This window comes from Misgurnus anguillicaudatus, chromosome 15 (assembly GCF_027580225.2).
Source record: "Misgurnus anguillicaudatus chromosome 15, ASM2758022v2, whole genome shotgun sequence".
In the NCBI taxonomy this organism is placed as follows: domain Eukaryota; kingdom Metazoa; phylum Chordata; class Actinopteri; order Cypriniformes; family Cobitidae; genus Misgurnus; species Misgurnus anguillicaudatus.
In genome coordinates this window covers 36,147,714-36,161,238 of record NC_073351.2, presented here as the reverse complement: position 1 = coordinate 36,161,238, position 13,525 = coordinate 36,147,714, and the positions used below count along the sequence as shown (strand labels likewise).

The window sequence follows — 13,525 nt, the reverse complement described above, 5'->3', positions numbered from 1 at the left end:
ACAACAAATGTTGTCCTGTCAGATTATTTTCTACATCTCACCCCCACAAACACACTTTTTTTAATTGTTCATAATGCATGACAATAATGACTGCAAACAGAAGCAAGCATCCAAACATTTCTCCTCAGATCATTAGGAAAGCGCATGTCGACGCCACAGCCCGAATAAACAGAAAACAACTGAAAGCTGAAATTTCTGAAGACATGCAAGATCTGAAACTTACCAACAACAAAGTAAATGATGGCACATGGAGAGGAAGAAAACAAAGTTGAACCCGTTATTTAATTAAACTCACTTCATTAAAAATTATTCTGTTACATCAGAGCCTCACAATCATTTTAAAATCGATTAAAACTTGAAATAAGGTTAGGGTTAGGTAAGTCATACTGCTAGCTGTAGTTGATTCACTAAAGCATGAGGGTTATTGAATTACAGCCCTTGCTTTATAAAGAAGAAAAATCTTTATTTTCATTCTAACTCATCCTGACAAGCACCAGCAGAATTCAGTTGGTTTATATAATCTCACTGTAACCTCCATATCTGACAAACATTGTATTTATCAACACAAAGCTACAAGTAACTGTAACAGATGACATTATTATTAGCCAACCAGCAACCAACATCATTTCACTTAACTGTTAAACAAAATATTCACACACTACTTCTGATGAAAGTTTACACTGGAGACATGGAGACACGAGAAGGTCAGCACGAGCTTGCGTTTCCAATCTGACACATTCACACGGGTGTGATTAGAAGTCAATGAAACGAAAAGTGTAGTGTCACAGCCCCTTAAAATGTTATTACACTTTCATAAAAGTTTCTCGATAATTTCCTCACCCCCATGTCATCCAAGATTTCTGTCTTTCTTTGTTCAATCAAAAAAACATTCCAGGATTTTCCTCCATATAGTGGACTTTAGTGGACCTCAACAGTCCACAGCCTCAATGCAGCCCCAAAGGATTCTAAACAATCCCAACTGAGACATAAGAGTCTAATCTAGCAAAATTTTAATTTTTGCCAAAAAAAGAAAAAAATTACTTTTAAACCACAACTTCTCGTCTTGCATTAGCCGTGTGATGCACTAGCGCGACCTTACGTATTACGTAATCACATCGAAAGGTCACGCGTTACATATGTGAAACGCACACTTGTGGACCATTTTAAACAATAAACTGACATTAATTAATATCATTACACATGGTAAGTGCATCTGAATGTGTATATCAAATTCAACCAATGGTGAGGCTTAACGACAAAAACAGGTGATGTGGGAGTCAGGAAGTATATCGCTATCTGAAATATTGCCAAAGACGGCGTTACAGGGACGCAGGAAGTATGACAAGAGAGACGCAGCGTTTCGTTCCCTTCTCAGGGAACAACAGTAGGGCTGCACGATAAATCGCATGCGATACCACGCGCATCACGTCAGTAATGCCGGTTCCTTGATTAGTATTAAATCGCCATCAGCTGTTCTCAGATGGCGCGACACCAACTGCACAGAGCCGCAGCTCCCCGACAATCTGGGCCATACCGCACACACATCGCAGGCGATACGTCCGCGATAATTAATGCGAAATTGCCCCGACTGTCAGGGAACCACGGCTCTGTGCAGTTAAAGCTGCTCCATCTGAAAACAGCTGATGGCGATTTAATACTAATCAAGGAACCGGCATTACTGACGAGATGCGCGTGACAAACACATGCGATTTATCGTGCAGCCCTAAACACAGGTTTCATACGTAACCCCGAGACGTTTTCATGTGTCAAACACAACTATGCAAAAAAGCATTTTGGTATGAATCAACATTCACATACAGAAGATATAAACATTTAAAGTGAACAGTTTAGCACGTGTGATTAAAGTCTAGAATTTTTATGATATCATCCTACACTACACAGGGAATAATATGGATTTTTTTCCAAAACCTGTATCTATGTATGTATTTTTTCAAAAACTTACCAGGGCCTTGAATTTTTTCCCCCAGATTCACAAACTTTCAAGGACCCGTGGGAACCCTGTTGTAAACACTGGAGCGGTAGTTTCACATACACCATGCGTGACCTTTCGACGTGATTACGTAATATGTAAGGTCGTAATGGTGCATTCCACAGCTAGTGCAAGACGAGAAGTTTTTTTTTTTTTTGTAAAATTTGTAAAAAGGATGGTTTCACTCATAGACTGTAAAAAAGATGGACGACGCAGTCGCTCTCTACCATTGGTGAAAAGTGAAGCCGCCGGTGTCATGATATGGTGCTGACATCTTGGGTCTTGAGTCTGCGCAGTAGACTCAGAGCTGTCAATGACGTCACATCACCGTTTTTATAGTATTAAATAACTAACTAAAAACAAAGTTATTTTAAAAACAAACAATTGAATAAACATCAGCCTGAGAAAAACTACAGTAAATGACAGAAACCAGCTTCGGAAAAAAGATAGTTAAAGTGTAATTAATTTGTTTAGTTGGTCTCAAGTCCCATTAAATAACATGGGGGAGGCGGGGTTTATGACCTATACTGGGACCAGTCACTGGGGGCGATCGAGACATTTTAGCTTCACTTTTCATGGCTTGTGCGGCATGCTTGGTTTCACTAGATAAGACTCCCATGCCTCGGTTGGGATCGTCCCTGAAGGTGCACTGAAACTGCAAACTGTTGAGGTCCACTAAAGTCCACTACATAGAGAAAAATCCTGAAATGTTTTCCTCAAAAAATTACATTTCTTCTTGACTAAACATCTTGGATGACATGGGGGTGAGGAAATATCTGGATTCTATGAAAGTGGAGTAATCCTTTTTGAACAGCCAACCAGTAGCTGTCCAAGCTTCCAGCCTGGTCTATCTGTTTTTGACCAGGTAAAAAAGTGTCCAAATCCCCTCTAAAACCAGCCTGCTAAACTAGCTAAAAGCAGGTTGGGAGATCATCAGCTTAGGCTGGTTTTATTTTTGAGAGAATTTGAACAGAAATGCTTTATTGATAGCTGTGTCAGTCAGTAGTATTTTAAAGGGTAAATACTGAACCCCCTCAGCTCTGAGAAACCCTTCTGTGGTTCAGCAAAGGTCAAATTAGCATGAGACTCCTGTATGCATGACTGACTCTCCTCACATTATCTCTTCCCAGATACCAGCAGGTTTAAATCTACTGACTACACACTTTTTACCATTACAGTCAATGTGTGAAAGAAGGAAGCAGAGCTCTTAAAGAGACAGACACATCCAGATATCCTGGCATTATTTATCCTCATGTGATATATAGGATACACATCTGAAGCATGTTTTGTCATATAATATGTGATATAACACAAGCAAAATAACGGCATATGATGCAGATATATTCTTTAAATCGCTGGTCATATAGGTTTGAAGCAAAGTAAGGATGAGATGTTGGGCTACTAAATATTTTCTTCAGTGGACAACATAAACATGTATTATCTTCTCTTCTTGACACAAGAGTGCAGATGATGACCGAATCAATAATTCATAAAGTTTAAGAGCTTACAGATGTATGGCAGCGGTGCTGTAAATCTGAACGTGGTCAAGCATAGAGGTCAATATTTCCCATCGGGTCTCCTCTGACTCAACACTCATGAATATTCACTCGTGCTGATGCTAAGAGCTCAATCTGTAAAATCCCCACTAACACAAGCTCCTGAATATATTATTGATGGACAACAGCTTCAATGCATTAAAACGTTTCAGCCCAACAAGTCTCATAAGAAGAAAAATAAACTTCATTCAAGCTGTACTCTTTGTAAGGCATCACCTTATACAGTTTTGCTATTAAAGTCAATGTAATTTTATGGATGTTTCAATAGTTTTATTATGCCGATTAGCCTGTATAGAGGTAGAGGAATACATAACGAAGAGCATCATCACACTTACCGTCAGTAATCTCATCCGGCCTCTTGCGCTTCTCATAAACAACAATGATGACCACCAGAATGATAATTTCAGCCAGGACGCCCAGGAAAGGCCAGAGCGGGGCGAGATGACTCCGTACACGCAGAATAGTGATGGACTCCTTTGATCCGATGATGTTAGAGGCGTTGCAGACGTACTCGCCCGGATCTGTGCTGATGTCCAGACTGCTGATGTTCAGTTCTGTATAATTCTCTTTATTCGTGATGAAGAATCGGCCAGTACTGTTGTCTATATCCTAAGCAATGTTGGAAAAACATGAATATATTCATATATCGTTTCTGCACCACTGCACTCCTAAAAATAAAGGTGCTTCACAGTGCCATTGAAGAACCATTTTTGGTTCCTTAAAGAACCACACAAAGGTGCTTAGCAGAAGCATTTCTCTCTAAACCTTTTGTAGTTTGAAGATCGCTTTTACCTCAAACAACCTTTTGTGAAACAGGAAGGTTTTTGGATGTTGAAGTTTTTTTTTTAAATAGTACCATCAGTAAAAACAATGTTCAGAATAAAGGTTTTCTGAACATTTTTCACATTTCCCATTGCTCGGACAAACAAACTTATCTTATGTTTTATCAGAATGCATGAGATATGCAAACAAAAGATTTAAAAGCATCACAAATTCAGTATCTTTCTTTATTCATCCTGTAAAATATCTAAACATATAGTATGTTAATCTTAAAGCCACATAATCTTTTAGTTTTACAAGTCAAAACTTAATTTCTTTATTCAGTTCAGTTAAGATAAATTATGATTATATATGACACATGATTTTGTGCACTTCTCTGAATAATAAACAGGTATACAAATATTTTAACATTACAGTGTAAAAAATACTTTGCTGCCTTGGGGTTGTTTGTTGAATCAGCTCGGATTTGCAAGTCATGTCAACAGATGTGAGTTGTCACAACTTATAGAGTATAGTTGAGTAAAGTCAACTTAATTTTATAGGTTATAACAACTCACCTATAGGTATAACAACTCATCTCTAGTCAAGATAAATAATAGTAAGTTGAAATGACTTTTAAATCTGAGTTAATTCAACAAAAAAATTTAAGGCAGCAAAGTATTTTTTACAGTGTATAAAATGTGACCGCACAGCTATATTTGTAGCAATAGTCAAAAATACATTGCATGGGTCTTTTATGCCGAAAATCATTATGATATTAAGTAAAGATCATACTCCATGAAGATATTTTGTAAATTTCCTACCATTAATATATTAAAATTAGTGCTGGGCAAAGATTAATCGCATACAAAATAAAAGTGATTTTTTTGCATAATATATGAGTGTGTGCTGTGTGTAATTATTATGTATATATAAATACACACACACACACACACACACATTCATGTATGTATTTAAGAAACATTTACATGTGTATATATATTTATTTATATTTTTATATATTATATATTATATATTAACAATAAAAATGGATATATAAATAAAAATGTTCTGAAATGTATATATGTATGTGTGTGTGTGTGTTTAAATATACATAATAATTACACACAGTACACACACACATATATATTTTGCAAAAATACACTTTTATTTTGTATGCGATTAATCTTTGTGCAGCACTAAAACTTTATATTTGTGAGGGGATGCAGTTCCCAAGAACTTTACTTGGACAACTTTAAAGGTCAATATTTAGATTTTTTTGCACCCTCAGATTCTACATTTTCAAATGTTGTCCTATCCTAACAAACCATACATCAATGGAGAGCCGATGTGTATCCAAATTTTAGATATAAATCTCAATTTGCAAAAAATTGTGGTCCAGGGTGACAAATGCCATTTTTCAAAACTTGAATAATAATGACATAATGTTTACTTTGTTTTACTTACAATGTAAGACATTCTGCCCACTTTTTTGCGCCACGTCCACACAGGATGTGGATACCCGACAGATTTACAGTACATCATCGCACTCTCTCCTTCTTTTCTGTTCTCACTGCGTTTATGAGAGGTGATTTCAGGAGAAGCTGAACAGAAAGACAAAACAATGTTTGGTTAGCATATCTAGTTATTTTCACTCCTTCAAAACTCTGACATTTGGTTTATACTTTGGGTCATGTAATGCAGGTTTTATATATTATATATATACTGTATATATTGGTTTTATGGTCTGACTAGTTGAGATAAAAGTAACTGCTGAAGCCCAGACCATACGTCATGACAGTCTGAGCCCATGATAACTGCGCCAGCCTCAGGCCGGAAGTGGGCGATGTAGTTTTTGGAGTAAAATGCTTTTTTAATCAAATCAAATGCTCAAGCTTTGTTTCTATTTTATTTTAAGATTTAAGATATGTACAACCTAAGAAAGTATGTGTTCATTTTTTACACATTTGAGTTGTGTGTAATTGTCTGTAATTTTGTGTTGATTTTGTGTCAACCCTCATAAACCCAGATTTTCCTGTATTGGTTATAGTTCTGTGGGGGGTATAAATGAGCCCAGAAATTAAAAGAGTGAAAATATATAAATTTTTAATGATACCATTTTTTTGTTTACTCCATCTATACATTACTGCTGTGTTTTGGGAGATATGAAGTACTTTTGTACCTGTTTAACACTAAATTCCTCAACCATACCATTAGCTTGCCTGTAAAATATTAAATTTTTATGAAAATTTCACATAAATTATGATCTAAATTTGATTTAAATTGTTTTTAGATATTGATCTAGATGTTATGTGTTGAATTCAGCCATCAGGTGTTTAGAGAAGGTATAAACATAAAAGAATTACAGTTTAGGAAATAAATCTTTTCAACCAGCAGAGGCCCAGAGACCCATTCATTTCACTGGATGTGGACAACTGCTCACATCACTACTTTAGTGATACATTTTGTGAATTTATGTTTATATAAACATTAGAAAGGACATTAAAAATAAATATTATTTCAAATAGTAGACTTTTTTTGTAGTTTTTGATGCATTTTGAAATGTTTGTTTTTACAAAATGCCACAGAAATTTGACTAAATGTAAGTGTGTGTGTGTGTGTGTGTGTGTGTGTGTGTGTGTGTGTACCTGGTAATTATCACGTTGTGGGGACCAATTGTCCCCACAAAGATATGAATACCAGTGTTTTTGTGACCTTGTGGGGACATTTTGAGGTCCCCATGAGGAAACAAGTTTATAAATCAAACAAAATGATGTTTCTTGAAAATGTGAAGTAGTAGAAGGGTTTCTGTGATGGTTGGGGTTAGGGAATGGGGTAGGTAAGGGGAATAGAATATACAGTTTGTACAGAATAAAATGCATTACGTCTATGGAATGTCCCCACAAAACATGGAAACCAGAATGTGTGTGTGTGTGTGTGTGTGCGTGCGCACGTGCGTGCGTGTGTGTGTGTGTGTGTATCTTTGTCTTTCTGCGTGTCTGTGTCTTTATGTGTGTGTATGTGTTACTCTATCTTTGTGAGTTTGTGTGTGTGTGTGGGGTGTGTGTGCACGCACCTGTGTGAGCATTAGAGCCCACAACTTTACATCTTTGTTCTGCATTTGTGGCTGTTTTTTTTTGCCAAATTCTATAAAAATGCTCTCTGTGGTAGTCACACCTTTGTGTGTTTGTGTGTGATTGAGCATGTCTTTTCTACGTTGCATTTGTGCTCTAGTACCAGGCCTACTTTTCTGTGTTGAAATTTTCATTGCAACTGAATGCATTTAAAAAGAAAAAAAAAATATTTTTTTGCATCTCCGATTCATTTTCAAATGGGGTCATTTTTACCCCAATGGTCTATTTAAGTAAAAAAATTACACCTGTTAAAACGACCGAATCAAGCCCAGTTTTTATATGAATCTTGACAGTTAGTCTGGAAAAGTCACAAAATCTTATTCCACTGAGATGAAGAGAACCATGTTTTTAAAAGAAAAGTGGCTTGGGGGTAAGATTGACACCAAGGGACTTACATAGATGTGTGCATTCTGGGAAAGTGATTGTGTGATTTTTAATACATCCGTTCTAAGAGTGTATATATATTATAATAAAATCTTTTTCATAAATTTCTTAATAGTTACATGATTTTAAACTTTGAAATAGTTCAAAAGACCACTTGATCTGCCCACTTCTGGTTTTTGACCGTCTGTTATACTCAGACGGTCATGATGTATGGTTCTGTGTATGGTTAGTATCGGACTAGTTGGGTTTCCATCCAAACGTAAAGCAAATCTTTTCAAAATTCGCAAAAAAAAGAAAAACAAACAAATGCTAATAAGGTGCATTCCCATCAAGTTGTTGAAGCAAATGATGGTGGTATTGATAACAGTAAATAAAACAAGGCATGCTTAAAAATTGGAGACAGGACTGCATTTAGTTACGATGGGGCAAGTTATAAATTAACTAGTAGTGCAGCTTGTAATTGTCAAACTGAATGCTGTGCACAGAAGAAAGAATGCAGAGTTTATGATGCAGGCACTAACAGCAAGGGCATTAATACTACGTCGAGCCTCATATATGATAAAGACAACAACAGCTAGACGATCAGTCACATGGATTTAATGTTTGCTACATCAGAATGTTTTTAGCAAATGCGTTTCCATCTCCTATTATTCGCATTTACTCATCACATAAGTCAAAAACCACCTCAAGCGAGCATTAAAACTTTTGTGAATTAAAGGATTTTTATTTGAATTTTGGCATTTCCATCACTTGTTTCTTATGCAATACTTCAAAATAAAATCAGTGTGAGGGAAACCCAGCTATTGTCTGGTCTAAATAAAAAAAAAACAATTCAGGCACAAATGACTTTTCACCTCGTGTTCCAGAGAAAAATGATCACCGATTACATTAACACAACATGACCTGTAGTGTGTATGACAGCAGAAATGAGATGGAGAGACTTTATTAAACTCAACAGAGGTTTCTCCTGCCAGATGAGCCAAGTTACCCCTAAATAAAGAGATTTATTCACTTTAACACACATGACACCTTCTGTAGTCCGTTACTAATATTTAAAACTGCAATAATTCAATCCGTGCAATTAATGTAGGATGAAATGAAGCTGGGTGATGTGAGAGACTGTAGATGTGATGGATTGTGAGGGTGTAGATTGGAGCTTTAATGAGGATGTACACATAACTCCTGAGCATCACGTCTGTGTGTGTGTGTGTGTGTGTGTGTGTGTGTGTGTGTGTGTGTGTGTGTGTGTGTGTGTGTGTGTGTGTGTGTGTGTGTGTGTGTGTGTGTGTGTGTGTGTGTGTGTGTGTGTGTGTGTGTGTGTGTGTGTGTGTGTTACATCCAAGCTTATCTCAGTCCTATCCTCAGTCCTATCCCACAGTCCGCCTCTGAGACGATCCTCCAAACGTCACTGTATTTCAAATACTGATAGCCATCGGAAGTGTGTGATCAATGCTGAACAGAGATCAGTAACAGTGAGCCGTTTTACGTGGCTATTTGTAGGGCATCTCATTTGCCCTGAAAGAAAAGAGCTTGTGTAACCCAAACCCAAAGAAATCAGTAGCAGATGTGACAGGAAATCACGCAGAGTCACAGCGACACAGTGAAATAAATGCGGTAAAAATGTCTTACACAACAGATGGCACACTAACAACCTTCCTTCCTTAATAATCTCTCTCGAAATATTAACACACGTGAAGGTGCACGGTTATTATATCACCTGACATGAATTAAAGGAGGTGAATTAATGCCATTACGCCAACGCGCCTCTCAGCACATACATCAAATTATACTCAGAAACCAGTTAAAGACTTGAAACAGTGAGTATAAAGCTTGTACGCTCGAGGCAGATTATGATAGTGGACAGTAAAGTCCTGCCGTTAGAAACGCTGGGAGAGAATCCAGAGACTTAATCCCAACACAACCCATCGCACAAGCCTCCATCTGTTACCTCAGAGAGAGAGAAAGAGAGAGAGAGAATAAAGGGAGAGAGAGAGAATAAAGAGAGAGAGAGAGAGGTGCCAAAGACACAAGCAGTTAGGAGGTGAACAGATTGCAGAATCGGACACTTTAACCTGGATTCAGGATAACAAGACTTCATATTTATCTGATATTTGTTTAATGTCATGAAGCTAAATCTCACAGGAGACCTTATACAGACGGTCACGTACATGTCCAAAATAAATAAAAATAGCAACAAAATCTATTTTGCTTTAATCGGTAATGTGTCAGAAAGATGAAAACTTTATGATTTATATATCATAAAGTGTGACTATATTATTGAGACACAAACAGCAAATCTGATGATGTATGTATGATTATAAAGAGATCCACAGTGCACTGATGGTGGGGATAGTTTTGGTCCTCTGTCGTGTGTTTTTGATTGAATGAGAGATGATGGGACACGGGAACTACGTGCTGTCATCTCACAGGCTGCGGGCAGAAATGCTTGGCCAAAGCGGACAGCCACATCCACACGTTACATAACCAACCCACACTTTAATACAGCCTTGACATAACGGTCTGAGCATGCTCAGTGCATCTGACGCGGTGACAAAACAAATTGGCTTTACTGTGAGGAACATGCATGGCAAGATCAGAGTCTGGAGGGTTCCAGGGACTCCTCTGCTAATATACTGAAGATCAGAAATCACTTCAAATACAGGAAATTAAATGTGTGCAACATTATATTTATTTAAAGGGGTTATAGCATGACTTTTGTCCATGTTTAAAGGGATAGTTTGGTCAAAAAGAATATTAAACCCATGATTTACTTACTCACAAGCTGTACGATTTTCAGACACTTAAAGGACGTGGACCCCATAACTTCACATTTGATTAACTGAAACATCTAAGACATTTTCTAAAATAACTGAAAGTGTGTTCGTCTGAAAAATGATGGACATATGCATCTCAAACGGCTTGGGGGTGAGGGAATCATTGGTTTAATATCATTTTTGTCCGAACTATCCCTTTAAGTGCTATAATTGGGTTCCCCGTGCTTCTATCAACCTAGAAAAAGTGAAAAAGATCAACCCAGTAACTTAGTTTTAATAAACCATTCTCTGCAAGCATGTGAAAAAATAGGTTGTTCAGATTTCGCCTGTTTTGTGAAGTAGGTAGCGAGTCTAATTATAATAATACCGCCCCATAATTTGCACTATCCAACCACAGCACTGCCATTTAGTGCAGAGAGAGAGAGAGAGAAAAAAAAAATAATTGACAGCACAATTAAGTTTCAATTTTTAACAAACCAGCATTATGGTGATCAGTGTTTGTATTTTATCAGCTTATTTGCATAATAAAGGACACACCCAAAAACTGACCTACAAAATGCACTGTTAACCCAAATATTGTCTTTACTTAAACAATTAAGTAAACATCACTTAATATTTTGTGTTTTGAAGCCAAAGCTTAAAAAAGTTTAGTTGATTTAACTTTTAAGCTTACAAAATCCATTAAACTAAAACATTCAAGTAAAATGAACTTAAAATTATTAGTTCATGTTGTGAGGAATACCCATAATCCATTGCACCTGAATATTTTGATTATTTTCTGCTTTTTCACAGAATAAAAACTGATAAGAACTTTTACTACTTAAATGTTTGTTAATAAAACGTCATATAGGTTCAAGCTCTTATATTATTGATGATAATTTTGGTAAAGTCACCGTTCAGGTGATCAGTGTTTCCGTACATGAACCCTGTTCAGAACATTATATTGTATTTGTATTGTAACATTTATTCAATGAATACAATGAAGTCAGTCATTAATTTTGTGTTATAATACCATTTATAACTTCAAAAGTAATATAAAGTGATAAAAACTAAAGTTATATGCAACGGGTTTCCTCGCAAATTTCTAATAAGGTCAACTAATCCGGGTTAACAGTGCAGGAATATTAGAAGAAATTAAAACATTAAGTCTATTCAACTTAAAATTGTTAGATAACTATTTCTTAATTTTTTTGGGCAACAAGTTTGCTTCATTTTCTTTTAAATAAACTCAACTTATTCGGGCTTACAGTGTGGCAATTTTAACATGTTATAATAAAATATCTATATGGTGTTTTGAGCTAAAACTTCATATATGGACTCTGGGGACACAAAAGATTTATTTGACATCTTAAAAAAAATCTCATAATATGACCCCTTTAATAGGCTATATAGTAGCATTTACAATTACCACTAAGAATAAAACACATTACGTTCAGGTGAATATGTGCTTATTTATCAATGCAGAAAATCTTTGGCAGTGCCTTGAGTGATATTTTTAGTTCTTTATATTTTCATTGGCAGCACGTTTGGACTGAAGGTTCGATGTGACGTCTCTCTTGATTATAAATGACAGCGACACTCGGATGTCACGACAGCGTCTGGACTCGACTCTAATGAGAGAATCTGTGTCTGCTCTTACAGTGACACTTCTGTACAGCACTGTCTGCATTTACTATAGTAAAGTACTTTGGCAGGAACTGCTTCTCTCATGTGAGTTTATTTTGAGAAGTAAGGCTAATAATAGCATCAGGTGTTGTCTTGTTAAAGGATTTCTTACCTTTCACCTCAATGGAAGCGTTGGCATTAGGAGCCGATTTAAAAGTGTAAACACACATGTATTCACCAGAATCTTCTGCCCGCGGTTTACTTAACCTACACAACAAAGAGACAGAAATCTTTAGTGCAAACTCACATGCAATTTAAATAAACTACCATGCACTATATTAATATGTTATTTTAAACTTTAATGCATAAAAAAAATCATTTTATTTTGGCTTTCTTTCAAGCTATTTAGATGAGCTATTACTAACTATATAAAACATTTAAATAATCCGACATGTAGAATGCTATTAAGGAAACATTTTAAGATTGTATTGTAAAGTTCATTGGAGCTGCAGGCTCATTTCTGTCTCTTCTAGATGAAAGCATCTCTACAGGTCTGTGACATGCAGTCTGACAGAAGATCGCCTCTCGACACATCGCTGAAGAGACTTTCTGAAAGACTTTAGATGATGAAATGAGTTACTGAAGAGATTTACTGCTTGGATTTTCTGATTGTACTCAAAGTGTCTCACGAAGGTTACAGAGAAACACTGATTTCAGACCTGACTCAAGTTTAGTTTGAAGCTTTAACCTGGAAAATATCCTATCCGGTAAAAATACATATATTTTGTTTAAAGAAAGAAAAGGAAGTAGTATATTCCTTATACAAAAAAGTACTTCTTTAGGGTTTTGTTTGTGTGAAATATAAGTAGGGATGCACCGATATATCGGCTGATTGTTAACTGTGTACTGCATTTTTTATTGGGTCACAATGACACAGAATTACGCTCTGCTCTTCTAATGTTTAATGACATAATAATTTGAGATAAGAAGTAAAAACAAGTACACTGTTGATTACTGTCAGCTGTTTGCCAGTAACTTACTGTAGATTTAAGTTTGTTCAAAGTTAAATGAAAATGAAACATTAACAAATCTTTAACTTTACAAAATAAAACTTAAATAACAGCCTCATGCAAAGCATTCTGGGAACCAAAATCTGAAGGAACAAACAGAAAAAGTTTGATGAGGATTTGGGGTTCCCAGAATGCTTTGCATGATGCTGTTATTTTTATTAAGTTTAATTCTGAAAAGACTTAATGAAGTTAATGTTGATTTGAACAAAGTGTTCTGTAACAAATTGAAATCTATAGTAAGTTACCGGCAAAC

General features: G+C 36.1%; 1 protein-coding gene across 3 annotated transcripts in view; it reads right to left on the bottom strand.

Annotated features, from left to right (window-relative positions):
• The window catches only part of nptnb (neuroplastin b), a 42,241-nt gene that overhangs the window by 7,172 nt on the left and 21,544 nt on the right, over positions 1-13,525 (bottom strand). For 2 of the 3 annotated variants that reach the window (XM_055174055.2, XM_055174053.2), the window contains 3 exons: positions 12,375-12,469; positions 5,773-5,909; positions 3,882-4,155 (listed from right to left, as the gene is read on the bottom strand). In XM_055174055.2, coding sequence (XP_055030030.1) covers positions 3,882-4,155; positions 5,773-5,909; positions 12,375-12,469 — 506 coding nt within the window. Of the gene's footprint in view, positions 1-91; positions 213-3,881; positions 4,156-5,772; positions 5,910-12,374; positions 12,470-13,525 lie in introns of those variants that run through there. The other variant, XM_055174054.2, reaches the window with a different exon arrangement.